Genomic DNA, 14,374 nt, shown 5'->3' on the forward strand with positions numbered 1-14,374 from the left:
AATTTATGATAAATTATGTCCACTATTGACTAGAAACAAGTCTAATACGACTTTCCAAGAGAAGGAATGGTTATTGAATTTGATGGCAGAAAGCATAACATTAAAAAGAATAAGAAAACAAATTAGAGACTACACATTGTAGATTTCACTCAAAATATAAGGCAACATTCCTTAGTTCTTCATTAAAAAAGATCATCCAGTCATGTACCACACAGATAGAAGCTATAATCGAGAATTCATGTTAAGTCACCTACAATATTTTACTGCATAATATTGGGTCATATTTGTCGTCGTTGTGATTCTCTTTCAAATAAATATTCCAGCCACCTATGAGCTGGGATCTTGAAAGGCTATTATCTCAGATTTCCTATTTCACTGGCCAACTTATCTCCGGTAAAATTTTAAACCGAGATAATATCCATTATCCAAATAATGTTGTTGGCGAATTCCTATCAAAGGGTAGAGAAGGGTCCACCTATTCAATACCATAAGTTTGTATATTGTCTTATAAAACTGGGACTAGTTGGTGAATACAAATTTAATTATTATCTTGGTTTTCTTAGCTTTAAAGAACGATAATAGTTTTTAGTACCAGGCTGAGTGGTTCAGATAACTGAGGTGCTGGCCGACCCAAACTTGGCAGGTTTGATCTTGGCTCAGTCCAGTGGTAACTGAAGGAACTCAAATACGTCAGCCTCATCTCGATAGATTTACTGGCATGTAAAAGAACACCTGCGGAGCTAAATTCCGGCACATCGACGTCTCCAAAGGTCGCAAAGGTAATCAGTAGGAGATAAAGCCATTAACATTATTATTATTATTATTATTATTATTATTATTATTAACTTTTACTCGCAATTTTTTATATCCACTGCTGCCTCTATTGTTTTCAATACAAGCTTGTCTATTCCCACAGTTCTTGTCATTTTCATTTTTTAACTGCCTATTCCACTTTGCCTACACTGGGTCACACGATTATTCTCCTTTCACAGAGACAGGGAAATGAAAGGGAACATATACAGTAATAGGATAAACAAAATGGCAGGTCAGAGTAGGAAGAGCAACAGAAAGAGGAAACTAGGACAATCTCCACATCTTCATACACTGAGAGATGTGTAGGAAAAGATGGTGGTGGCAGTGATGTTTGTTTTAAGAGGATAACAAAATACATCCATGACTAACAGGACACCTGCAATTTATATGCTCTTGATTAATCCACTCACTAACACAAAGCGAATGATGAGATCAAGATGTATTTTTGTCATCCGCTAGTATGAAGTTTCAGTGCTTCCTGCAGGCTGAGGTCCTGTCTTAGGCCAGAGAGATAGTCGCACTCCATAAAAAAAAAAAAGCAGTACAACCCTGAAGGACCTTAGCCTACAAAGTGACCGGTGCTCAGCTTGCAGGCCTGCAGATTACAAGGTGACACATGGTTCCTTAAATGGGGTTGCCATCTCACTGTCAGACAGCTCTTCAATTGTAATCATGTAGCTGAGTAGACCTCGAACCAATCCTCAGGTCATGTAAAAATCCCTGACCTGGCCGGGAATTGAACCCGGTCTCCCCGCGTGACGGGCAGCATGCTACCCCCAGACCGCGGGGCTGGTTCTATGAGAATGTGAGCCATGGTGAATTCAGCACCATGTGGACACACTCGTGTGAGAGGGTCTTCCCTATTTAGAAAGCCAGATAAATGCAGGAAAAGGGAACAGACATAAGGTAAAGTTGAATACAGGACAAATACTCAAAGGCCAAACGATTCCAGTGGGTGAATATAAGCGATGGAAGGAAACAAGTGAACAAATCAAGTCATATATGGTTGAAACTGGTTAAGACGTCCCTCTCTAGCGAATTTCCCTGCTTATAACAACATTATTCTGAAGTCCCAGTCCATGCCCTATTAAATACATGCTAAAGGAACCTGAACAGCACAATTATGTCGCTCTAGTACGTTCATAACTCCGGCCATAAGGAATTTAAATTAGTGTTCCCAGCCATGGCAACTGGCCTGGGTAAGGATTTGATAGAGAACTTAAATTCTTGGCCTCGGACTATATAGCAAGGCCTACAGCTACAGGGAGTGTCAATTGCAAGCCAGTCTTTGGTGTGGTTGTTTGGATCATGCCACAGTAGCTCATCTGACATGTTGGTGCTTAATTTTACGTTTGTAAATGAATTGTGTAACAACATATGTAAATTAGGTCTACTGTACATAGGCATAGTTGTTTACAGGACATTCAGTTACAAGAAGAAAGCTAGCCAGTTTACAAATAACGAAAAATTATAGTTTATCTTGAAAGTGGGCGCTAATCCACACATGAAACGTGTGCAAATCGTCCAAATGTTGGACATTCCTACGACGACTTTAAACACAACAGTAAGCAACTGAAAGAAGATTGAATGACATGTATAGTTCAAGTTTCTAAGAACTTTTTTCCTGAATGCTTTACTATATTGGTGTTATTAAACTGTATTTGTTTTATTCATTTCATTAATTATAATTGTAAACACTTGTTTTTTATTGTAATATTTTTAACGTTCAAACCTAACTTTAAATTTTTCATTTTTGAGTACACTTCCTCTTTGACATTTTTTTGGTCCCCACAAAAAATGTTCTAACCAGTTTTGGCTGTATATGTGTGGTAGAAAGAACAGAGTATGAAAAGGAATACATAACAGGATGAACACAATGACAGGTCTGTGTGGGTCATGTCCTTATCTCTCTCTGTATGACTACGTTAACTAGTGTCATGCTTACTCTCCTGCCTAAGAATGTAAATACCAATTTACCAGTCAGTCTGAGCAGTACACATGAAGAACTGTGAACCATTGGTGTTTGGTCCGGAGTTGGCCATGGACAATGTTCCGGGACCTGTGTGCTTCAAGATAAAGTTCTCGTCTTCAAATTTCTTGCTGTAGATGGAACGCCCTCCAGTGCCATTGTGGTTTGTGAAGTCTCCCCCCTGACACATCTGAGATTCAGTTAAGGAATTACATCTCAGTCTCACCGGAGGCGCAGGTGTTCACGCTAGTTAGCAAGGCCATATTTGAGAGAAGTGTTCAGTATGGGATTAGGAGAAACCCAGATAAACACAAGAAAATTTAAAAGGCTTGTCAAGAGGTGGAAGACTAAAAACAGGAGAAAAATACAAGAAGAGGCACACACAGACTAATCTTGGGCATCACGTACTGTAGCTTTCCAAAGTCTGAAGTAAATAGTCACTATCTTCTTCTTACAAGACTACTAGGTTTGTTTACAATGTAGTCTATTTAATTCTAACATTCGTAAATGCTTTTGAACATTAGCTTTATATTGTTTGATATTTTTTATATTATTGGCAGAAAGCAAAAGAACTTTAAACAGAATGCTAAACGATATGAACGAAACTTGCGAGGAGTATGGGATGAGAATAAATACATCAAAAACAAACAATATGGTGATCAGTAAAGGAAGAAAATTAACAAATATCAAGACAGGGCAAGTAAGAGCTTTTATTCATCTTGGAAGTACAATAAATGAAGACATGAGATGCCATCAGGAGGTGAAAACCGATACTGTTGTAGTGAAGAAAGCATTCAATAGAAAGAGGCAATTTTCTTTTTACAAGTTGCTTAACATTGCACCAATACAGGTCACAAGAAAATGGACCTAATCACTCTCATTTATGACACATACATATGAATAGTAATACAGTCGAACCTCGATATCTCGAACCTCCATTACTCGAATTTTCAGTATCTTGAAGTAACTTAAATGTTCTGGCTATTTGTCCTATTCTTCACGTGTATTTATTTCTCTATTATTCGAAATTTGGTTACACGAATTTCTCGATTTCTTGAGGCAAACATTTCCTCCCCTGAAGGAAAAATACTCTGTAACTCAAATTTTGTGCAACATTAACTGTGCAATATGGCATTTGTGGTTTGTGAGGAACAGTTAACAAGTAAAGAAAGGGTTACAGTGAAGCTGGGAACTAATATGACGGGAACCGAAAAACTCGAATTTCTAGTGATCGGAAAATCGGCAAAGCTTCGCTGTTTCTCGGGTGTCAATCACCGGTCACGTACGAAAGCAAGCCCAGAAGTCGCGGATGACAAGCTCCATTTACAAAACTCTGCAACATGGTACTGACGAGAAGATTCAACGTGAAGGGAGGAAAGGTTAACCGCAACAAACAGAAGAGATTAACGGATTTTTTTCCAAAGGTGTTAACGGAGCTTGTTTCACTACTGTATGTACTGTATCCTGTCCTCTAAAAAGTTACTATAATAAGTGTTATAATTAAAGTGATGCCGTAAAATAGAGTTTTCTTCGTATATTTGCAAGTACTGTTAAAAATAATGTATTCAGTAAAAGATCGTAGATACATATGTTTCAATTATGTGCTATACATAAACAAAAACGGTATTCTCTGTATCTCGAAATTTCGATAACTCGAAATAAAATTTATCTCCCGAGGTGATTTGAGATATCGAGGTTCCAGTGTATTTATATCACACCGACACACGCAACAAAACGCATAATAGTTTCCTTTATTAGACTGTAAAATGGAGATAACGTTTGTTAAGATTTTTGGCCATAACGTAAAGAGAAAATAGCAGAAACTGTCACCAACAACTCCCTGAAATTCATTCAACTCATCAAAATTATGAAGTAAGAATGAAAAAACTGCACTGAAATATGCAAAACTACCACATACAAAACAGATCGGTGTGTCACATGTTATTACATACGACTTTGACACGGGGAAAAGCACAGAACCGCTAGAAAAAACACGTGGCCTACAACTCCAACGAAATGATGCACAGAAACAATATTAATAGTGCGCGAACCACGCATTAAGAAACAAATTCTTTTGCCCCGATTAACTGAGCTGCTAGTGTGCGCTAGCCTCTCTTGCTTGTAGAACGATTGCCATCCCGAATACCCAGCCGTAAAGCACAGATGCTGCTATAGTGAGCAGGAAATACGATACACTAAGGCGATGGACGATACACTCGCAAAATAAAGAATCAAGTAAATACACTTGAAAATGAGGTTGGATAAATTACACAAGCACATAAGAATTTATCCTAGAGGAAGAGTATTGACCGTACTGGAGGTTATATTGGTCAAAAATAGGAAGAATTAACAATAAATCGGAAAATCGGAAGACGAGTTAAAAAACGGAAAGTTTCCAGGTAAAACGGAAGGGTTGGCAGGTATGCAGGTAGATCTTATAGCGACGATGGGGCAGAATAAGGCTAGAAGTGGGAAGGAAGCGGCCGTGGCCTTAATTAAGGTACAGCCCCAGCATTTGCCTGGTGTGAAAATGGGAAACCACAGAAAATCATCTTCAGGGCTGCCGAGAGTGGGGTTCGAAACCGCTATCTCCCGCATACTGGATACTGGCCGCACTTAAGTGGCTACAGCTATCAAGTTCGGCAAGGAGATTATTATGTGGCAAATTAGATAAAATTTTGAGAAAAAGACTTGGTAAGTGCTTTGTTTGGAGTGTGGCATTATATGGGACAGAGACATGGACAATGAGAAGAGAGGATGAAAAAAGGCTACAAGCGTTTGAGATATGGATGTGGAGGAGAATTGGGAGAATAAGTTGGATGGAAAGAGCGAGAAAGTATTGGAAAGGGTTGGTGAGAAGAGAACACTGCTGTAAGTCATAAGAGAATGGAAGAAGAACTGAATGGGAAACTTGCTGAGACGGGATTGTTTGTTAACAAAAGCACTGGAAGGATTAGTCTGCGGAAGGAGACTGAGAGGAAGGAGAAGGTACAAGATGATAGATGACATCAAAGAAGGAGGAGCTTACAAGGTTCTGAAGAGGATGACAGAAGACAGAAGAGCATGGAGAACTGCCATGTGAAAACCAGCCTGTAGGTAGAACACATGATGATGAGCCAGATGAAATAAATAAATTAAAAAAAAAAAAAAAAATATGAATAAAATAAATAAAGTAAAAAATGCAGACATATATATATATTGTTGTAATGAATTAATGAAGAATTTTAGACAAGAATGTTAGAGAAATAATGTACAAGGAATCTTATATACCTACAAGCAATAAAGCCTGTTGCAAAAAAAGTACGACAGGCTCTGGCAAAAAGAAAAAGTTCTTGGCAAATTTTTAAACTGAAAATCGGAAATGCACAAGTTGTTGTAGATTTCTCTAATAAGGTACGAGGTACGAATCCTCTTTCGAGCTTTTCCATTACGTCATTTTTTATTTATTTTTTTACAATTCTGAAGTAATTTACATGATTTTTATGTTTTGTTTGTCTCTTAGCTCTTTAAACTGAAACGCATGCAAATCACATCCTTGTATAAGCACAGCTCAAAGCATGACTGAATAATGTTTCTAATACCCCATGTTACATCACAATCATGTGATGTTTTGTTTGTTGTTAATCATTCAGAGCAGGATTCCCACATGAAAATGCTGATTATACAGCCCTACAACATTCTTTAAATCTGCATGGTCTGTCAAAATGCCATGAATTCTTGGATACACTTTTCATTTTTAAATTGCTCCACTCCTTGGCGAATTGCCCACAACTCCTTAAAAAAAATTAACTTACACGTACCAGGCAGACACACGTGGTTTAAGCATACATTGTCTACAAATTGGCATAGAACTAACTATGCATTCAATGGGCCAATTGAACAAATGTCAAGATTTCTAAGCTCGCCGTCAAAATTTAGAAATCAGTTACTCAATCTCCAGAAGTGACTACTACTTTCCTGCGCTTACCTGTTCTATAACCTGTGTATATATTTGTACATCTTTTTTTTCTTATACTCCACTGACCTTTCTTTATTAGTGTGTTCTGTCTTGTTTATTTTTCTCTTCTTCTTTTCCTACCGCTTTTCCCACACCTGTGGGGTCGCGGGTGCGAACTGTGTTGCACATGTGGATCTGGCCCTGTTTTACGGCCGGATGCCCTTCCTGACGCCAACCCTATATGGAGGGATGTGATCACTATTGCGTGTTTCTGTGGTGGTTGGTAGTGTAGTGTGTTGTCTGAATATGAAGAGGAGAGTGTTGGGACGGACACAAACACCCAGTCCCCGAGCCAGAAGAATTAATCAGAAGCGATTAAAATCCCCGACCCGGCCGGGAATCGAACCCGGGACACTCTGAACCGAAGGCCAGTATGCTGACCATTCAGCCAACGAGTCGGACTGTTTATTTTTCTCTATTGTATGTAAAAATGGTATTACCGTTAATAAAGTATTTTATTATTATTATTATTATTGTTGATGCTTGTTGTTTTAAGGGGCCTAACATCTAAGGTCATCGGCCCATTATTATTATTATTATTATTATTATTATTATTATAAGTTACACCACGATGCATGGCCTTTGTGATGCTTGGTTCTGATGTCAAATGACAACAGAGTAGCACTTTTACAGAGCGACTTGGCCATACAGTTAGACTCGCGCGACTGTGAGCTCGCATATGGGAGATGGTGGGTTTGAATTCTGTCGGCAGCCCTGAAGATGGTTTTCCATAGTTTCCCATTTTCACATCAGGCAAATGCTAGGGCAGTACCTTAATTAGGGTCATGGCTGATACCTTCCCAATCCTTGCACTGCCAAAAACCTTTGACGTGTTAGTGCAATGTTAAACCACTAAGAAAAAGGAGCACTTTTAGTAGCTTTCTTCAAATCAGTCGTTATCAACTCAAGATACTTCAAAGCAAGTATGCGATAAACTTGATGGAATTTACGTACATACATCTTTCAGCGTTCAGTCTGCAAGCTTCTGTAAGTTTACTAAATGCCGCCACAATCCTCTTCTTGTAACTAACTCTGTGGCCTCATTTATTTCTATACCTCTTATCTTTAAATAGTTAGAAACTCAGTCTAACCATCGATGTCTTGGTCTCCCTCTACTTCTCTCACCCTCCATGACAGAGTCCATTATTCTCCTAGGTAATCTATCCTTCTCCATTCAACTCACATGACCCCACCACTGAAGCCAGTTTATGCATACAACTTCATCAATCGAGTTAATCCCTAACTTAGCCTTTACTTCCTCATTATGAGTACCCTGTTGCCATTGTTCCCACCTGTTTGTACCAGAAATCATTCTCGCTTCTCAGCCAAACTTGACAGGTTCAATCCTGAGAGTCCTCAAATATGTCAGCTTCATGTCAGTAGATTTATGTTAAAGGACTCCTGCGGGACAAGACTCCGTCACCTTGCCTTCTCTGAAAACCATAAAACTGTAGTTAGTGGGACGTAAAACCAGCAACAAAGCAACAATAGTAGCTGCGATCTTCACAGAAAGAGAACACTTGAATATTACGCGCTACCGGTCATGAGAGACCAAGGATTGTGAGTTCAAATACCTGCTGCTAAAATGGAAACTCTCCATCACCTTATTATCGCACGGACAGATCTTTCAGAAGAAGACATTTAGGTTATGCAGATGGGGTGAACCATGCAAGTGTAAGAACATTTCTACACTTGAATACGATGGAAATATTCTTGGTTTAGACTCTCAGTGGAAGCATGATTCGAATCTTTTGCAGCTGCACCTCTTATGCATGAGCAGGTGAACTTTTATAAACCAGTTAAAAAATTAAAACTGCATCATGTGACTAACTTTAGCGGTCTCTGCACACGCTATAGGACCCTAGAGCAATGGTAGCCGAGACTGTTATTTCTTCCAATTAAAGACCCTACAGATGACCTGCTTATTATTATTATTATTATTATTATTATTTATTGTTGTTATATAGTTTATTGTTCTTATTCACAAAATTAACTTCTTTTATTTCTGTTAATCCAGACAACTCTCAGCCTCAATTGGTCAGGACTGACAATGTTACACTTTATTACAATAAAGGGTCTGGTAATATCGGTCTGGTAATTGGAGTTCCTTCACAATGCTTTCATACAAACCTCAGCCATAAAACATAACTAACGATTTCATTTATAATTTTTTTAACCCGTTCAGACCCCGTGTCCATAACAGATAACACATCTAGTGCTATCATAAATATAAGGCAAATGAAGGACACTGCAGTTCCAACATTATCTGATACTCCATTACATTTAGGAATTTTTTTTTTCTTTCTTTCAAGCAAGAGGAAGCAAGTTTATTTTTGTCATTACTGATTCATTTCAGAGGCTTGGAGTGACTTTAGTTACTGTCGTTTTCTCGTCCTCGTCATCATAGTTTACTTGTCTTTTTACCTATGAGGGCTTGTCTGTTAACCTACTTTCATGTGTTAGAATAAATGTTTGGGAGGTTTCGTTGTATGGCCATGGAATCAAAGACGGGACTACCTCACCATTTTTCTAGAGGGAGTATGGAATACCAGGTGTATGCATAAGTTTTTGCCGGTTTTTAGGTAAAGAAAACATGTAATTTTCAAGAGATATTAATTTTTTGTTTATTCAAAATATTGGCCATTGGCTTCTACGCACTTTGCCCATCTTTCAGGTAAGTTATGAACACCATGCCAGAAAAACTGCTTGTCTCTTGTGGCAAACCATTCGTCGAGCCATTTTCCAACTACCTCAAAATTGCTGAAGTGCTGCTCTGCGAGCATGTGCCCCAGACGGGTGCAGAAGGATGTCCCATCCAAGCAATTTCAAGGTGTCTTTCACTGGATTTGCTGTGTGAGACGGCGCATTGTCGTGTAACAAAATCACTTTGCCACGCCTTCTGCCCATTCTGATCACCTTTTGATCAATGCATGATTTAAATTAATCATTTGTTGGCGATAGCGTCGTGCATTAACACATTGGAGACCGAGCCCCTCGTGTCCTCGTGTCCTCTGCCGATGTTTTCTCGAACTTATAGCAGCTTATTTTTGCTCGAATTCACTTCTACACTCCATGCTTCCCGCCTTGCTTCCAGCTGCTCAACGCACGCGATTTCAGAGTTTTGTTTACATCGTGCGAAGTGTTTAGACTGTGTTTTGTTTCTGCTATAATGATTGGATCATTAAATGAAGGTGGAATTGTAGAAATTTTAGAAGAGATTTTTGATGACAGTGGTTCAGTAGAAGAGGTAGGTGATTCAGATCTAGACCCTGATTTCGAACTTCATGTTAGTGATGAAGGTATTTATAACCTATCATATTCCACCCAGGTGTGATTTCGCACTTTGTAGTGTATTTAGCTAATGTTTCATGATCTTCATAGGACTGGATTTTCATTTAGAACGAAGTGACGCAAGCGATGATAATTCAAAAGCAGGGACTGATTTGCATTCGCCGGGTATTTTTGGTGATCTGGACGCACTTGCAAAGCCTGTGCAGATAAAGGAAAAGCGGAAAATGGGAAAGTAACGAGAAAAGAGACATACTGGTGGTATCCAATGTGTTCTGTAGCACTTTGTGTCCCTGAATGCTTCAAACTATTCCGCACTCAGGACTTTGTTGTCAGACATTTTTGTTGTTGTTGTTGCAAAAGTCATACCGTTGGAAAATGTATTATATGAAAAGTATTCAATAGATCTTCATGCAACTTTTTAACCTGTAGAATAGACACTTTTCATTTTTTGATGATATATACAGTAAAACCTCGTTAATTCGAAGTCGTTGGGACTCAAAAATCGGACTTCGAATTACGTGATTTCGAATTAACCGCCAATCCGAAATTCAGAAGTACCAACGCTTGCCGGGTTATAAAATATTCTAAGGCCCGTTACTGCATGCATTTAACCTTGATTCACAGTTTATACCTTTCAAATGCCATGAAAAAAGAACTATTTCCAAAATGTATCCAAGAAGGTGCATTTACAGTATTCAAATAATACACTCGGATATCTCACTGGTAAACATAACCTCACGTAACGAAAGAAAGAAAAAAAAAACACGATTCAAAGACGAGGAGAAATTTATGCTCGCTCCCATGTGTAAGTGCTTTATTGATTGGATTACTATACTGTATGCATTTTAGATGCCTTGTATTTACACAGAAAGTACCCGATGCCCTTAAAATCGAACTTTCCTATGACTCTGTCCTTGTACGATTTCCCGCCATGGCACTTCTCTCGTACTTCAGAAATGTAAACACCTGCCACGTCACAAAGTATTAAGACCCATTAATACATGCAATCACCTCGATTCACAGTTCAAACCTTTCAAATGCCATGGAAAAAACTATTTCCGAAATGTATCCAACAAGGTGCATTTGCAATGTTCAAATAATGCACTTGGATCTTGGATAAATCGCTGACAAACATAACCTCACGCAACGAAAGAAAAAAAGTCGCGCAATTCAAAGACGAGGATAAATTATGCCGGTTCCCCTGTGCAAATGCATTATTTTTTGGATTTCTTTACTGTTTGCATTTTTATTATACATGCTTTGTACTGGCATGGAAAGTGCCCGACGCTCTTAAAACATCGTGGCTTATCGAAGTTTCCTATGACGAGGGGATAAAGTATATCGCTTCCATGTGCATTGCAACGTACTACTATGACCCCCATCCCTCACACTACGATTTCCCGGCTGGCAATTTCTCCTTTAAAACCATAAGACCGTTTGGGCTCGCATTAAAATAAAACAATGCAGTTTCACCGGCAATGTCAATGTTATTCGGTGCATACGAATTTATTATATTTGCCACGTTTTTTCGTCAACTGTCGGCATCGCCAGTGTTCGCGGATTCTGTTTTCCCGCACACTGCATGTTGCGTGATATTACGGCGTTCCTTAAAAGGTTGAACACAAAAGAATTCCGATTTCATTCAACTTAGCAATCATGAAGCGCACTGTAGACCCACCGAAGTGAGTGTAAGTGCAGAAAGCTTCCCCTCCACGTTCCGGAACGCGCGTTCTATTATGACGCGGAGCGGATACATTTCGAGTTGAAATTACTCTGTAACATACTATTGTTTTAAAATGTAAAGGCAGTTTCGAATTAAAAGTCTGAATTTCGGTAATGGGGCCGACATTGTACTTCGAATTACGAATTATCCGTATTTCGAATTAAACAATTAACATGCAAAACTGTATCTCATGTTTCCGGGAACGAGAGCTTCTTCGAATTAGGCGGGATTTTGAATTAACCGATTTCGAATTATCGAGGTTCTACTGTACATGTTACAATTGCAACCTACCAACTATTTTCTACAATTTTTTAAAATCCATAAAAAGTATTGCGGTCTGCCTGCCCATATACCACCTTAAGACACGGTCTCCAATGTGTTAACAGTTTCACCGGGCTTCAAGAGCTCTGGTCTACCAGAGCACTCACTGTCTTTCACACTGAAATCACCACGTTTAAAAAGTTAAAAACATGCCTCACATGTTGTAATCGATGGAGTGTGTTCACCATATGTTTCTACCAGCAAACAATGAGTTTCCACAGCCTTTTTCTTTTGATTAAATACGAAAAGCAATGCATGATGCAAATGTTTTGTTTTTTTCAGGCACAAACGTCGACAAGATCACTGAATGATCATGTGTTTGGTGGATTCAACTTGTGTGTGCTGGTAGATTAATGTCAAACGAACAAACTGACGTGTGTCAAATTCATACGCTGCGTACTGTTCTCGGCACCATCTCTTAGTGAAACCAGAAAAGACTTATGCACACACCTGGTACTACACCGTAGATAGTTGTTTCTACTCCAGAATTTGAACAACGCAATTGCAGTTTGACTTAAAAATGATTTCATTTTTAATGAATAGGTTAACTGATATGGTGAAGATTGACATTGAACAGCGAGGACATACTTTGGAAAGCACTGAAGAAGGAGAGAAGTTCAGAGACCAGAACTGGTGGAGAAGCCTCGTTTGCCGACCTATCGCTTAGGATGGAATGGCGCGGGATATATTCGTTCAGTTTTGCCACTGTCATGACGGGCAAGTAAATCTTCTATTTTGGAACGCAAATGCAACCTGGTATCTAATATGATGGTATGGCCTTGGATTAAGGAACCACCCACACTACATCCAAAAAGCCTTTGTTCAAACTAAACATAGACTCTGCGCAATTGGTGAAGCACAAGACCAAACCCAAATAGCTGGAAATGCATTACATAAAGGATACAAAATCTGGAATTATCCGATGAAAGGTGCTTCCTTGGTAGCCATATCCTCGTTCATGAGTACACAGGCACCGGAAGTTCTCAGCCGTCTTTGGAACAATGTCTGCTCTCAACATCATGATGATGCGTCCAATGTTGTTCTTATCTATCTTGATGTCGAAGTACACCTGTGGGTTCCTCTTGGGCTTCTTGGCAGAAGATTCCTCCTCCTAAAATAGAAGGTTTTCATTAATGTTAGTAATGACAAGGATAACAGAATAAGCACTCCCCTCAGATACCTCCAGTAATGTCACCTAACCTACTTAAAGCCACTGGATTTTAAATTCACTAGTCAACATCTAAACAGACAGAACTCTCTTGATCTACAGCTCAGAAATTATTACTTGTAGAGATACTAATTCATAATTAGATGAGGGCTGATGAAATTAATGGAGAAATGATCAAGGCAATGGGCATTTCTGGAAAACATTGGATCTACAGACACTTTCGTAAGATCTGCAAAGAAAGGGACATACCAGTCGATTGGAAAACAGGCATCATAATTCCAATCTTCAAGAAAGGAGACAGAAAGAAATGTTCCAACTATAGAGGCATCACTTTAACATCTCAAGTTGGTAAACTTTATGAAAGAATTATAGAGCATAAAATCAGACCCCTTATTGAAAAGAACCTCTTCGAAGAACAGTATGGATTCAGGAAGGGGAGATCAACAACTGATTTAATCTTTACAGTCCGTCAGTTAATGGAAAAATACTATGAACATAACCGAAATTAGTGGTTAGCCTTTCTGGATATCAAGAAAGCATTTGATGCAGTGAATAGAGAGAAGGTGTGGGAAGCACTGAAGAAAATTGGAATACAGGATGACATGATACACCGGATCAAGAATTTGTATGAAGATACCCGAAGTAAAGTCAAAACACCTGTAGGAATGACTGAAACCTTTGATATAAAATCTGGGTTAAGACACGGTGGTGTTCTGTCTCCTCTTCTTTTCATCACTGTGATGAATGAGATTCAGAGAAAAGTTCACCAAACCATTGGAGGTAAGAAAATGAAAGTTATATTTTTCGCGGATGATATATGCTCGTGGGGAGACTCTAATGAAGATCTTCAAGGACAAATAAACTCCTGGGCAGAATCTGCTAAAGAATATGGACTCATCTTCAGCCAAGAGAAAAGTGAGGTTATGGTCATGAAGAGATACGGGCTACCAATGGGACACATTGAAATGGAGGGGAAACAGCTACAGATGAACCATCAATTCAAATATCTTGGAAGTGTTTTCTCTGATACTGGTTCTATAGATAAGGAAATTTCCCACAGAATTCAGGCAGGTAGCAACTTTTACAAAATAG

The 14,374-nt window shown here is 38.8% G+C and overlaps 1 protein-coding gene across 3 annotated transcripts in view; it reads right to left on the reverse strand.

Annotated features, from left to right (window-relative positions):
* The window catches only part of cyp33 (cyclophilin-33), a 44,059-nt gene that overhangs the window by 2,688 nt on the left and 26,997 nt on the right, over nucleotides 1-14,374 (reverse strand). For all 3 annotated transcript variants that reach the window (XM_067136052.2, XM_067136050.2, XM_067136051.2), the window contains 2 exons: nucleotides 13,019-13,225; nucleotides 2,791-2,972 (listed from right to left, as the gene is read on the reverse strand). In XM_067136052.2, the coding sequence (XP_066992153.1) occupies nucleotides 2,791-2,972; nucleotides 13,019-13,225 (389 nt within the window). The remainder of the gene's footprint in view (nucleotides 1-2,790; nucleotides 2,973-13,018; nucleotides 13,226-14,374) is intronic.

Source organism: Anabrus simplex, chromosome 1 (genome assembly GCF_040414725.1).
Source record: "Anabrus simplex isolate iqAnaSimp1 chromosome 1, ASM4041472v1, whole genome shotgun sequence".
Lineage (NCBI taxonomy): Eukaryota > Metazoa > Arthropoda > Insecta > Orthoptera > Tettigoniidae > Anabrus > Anabrus simplex.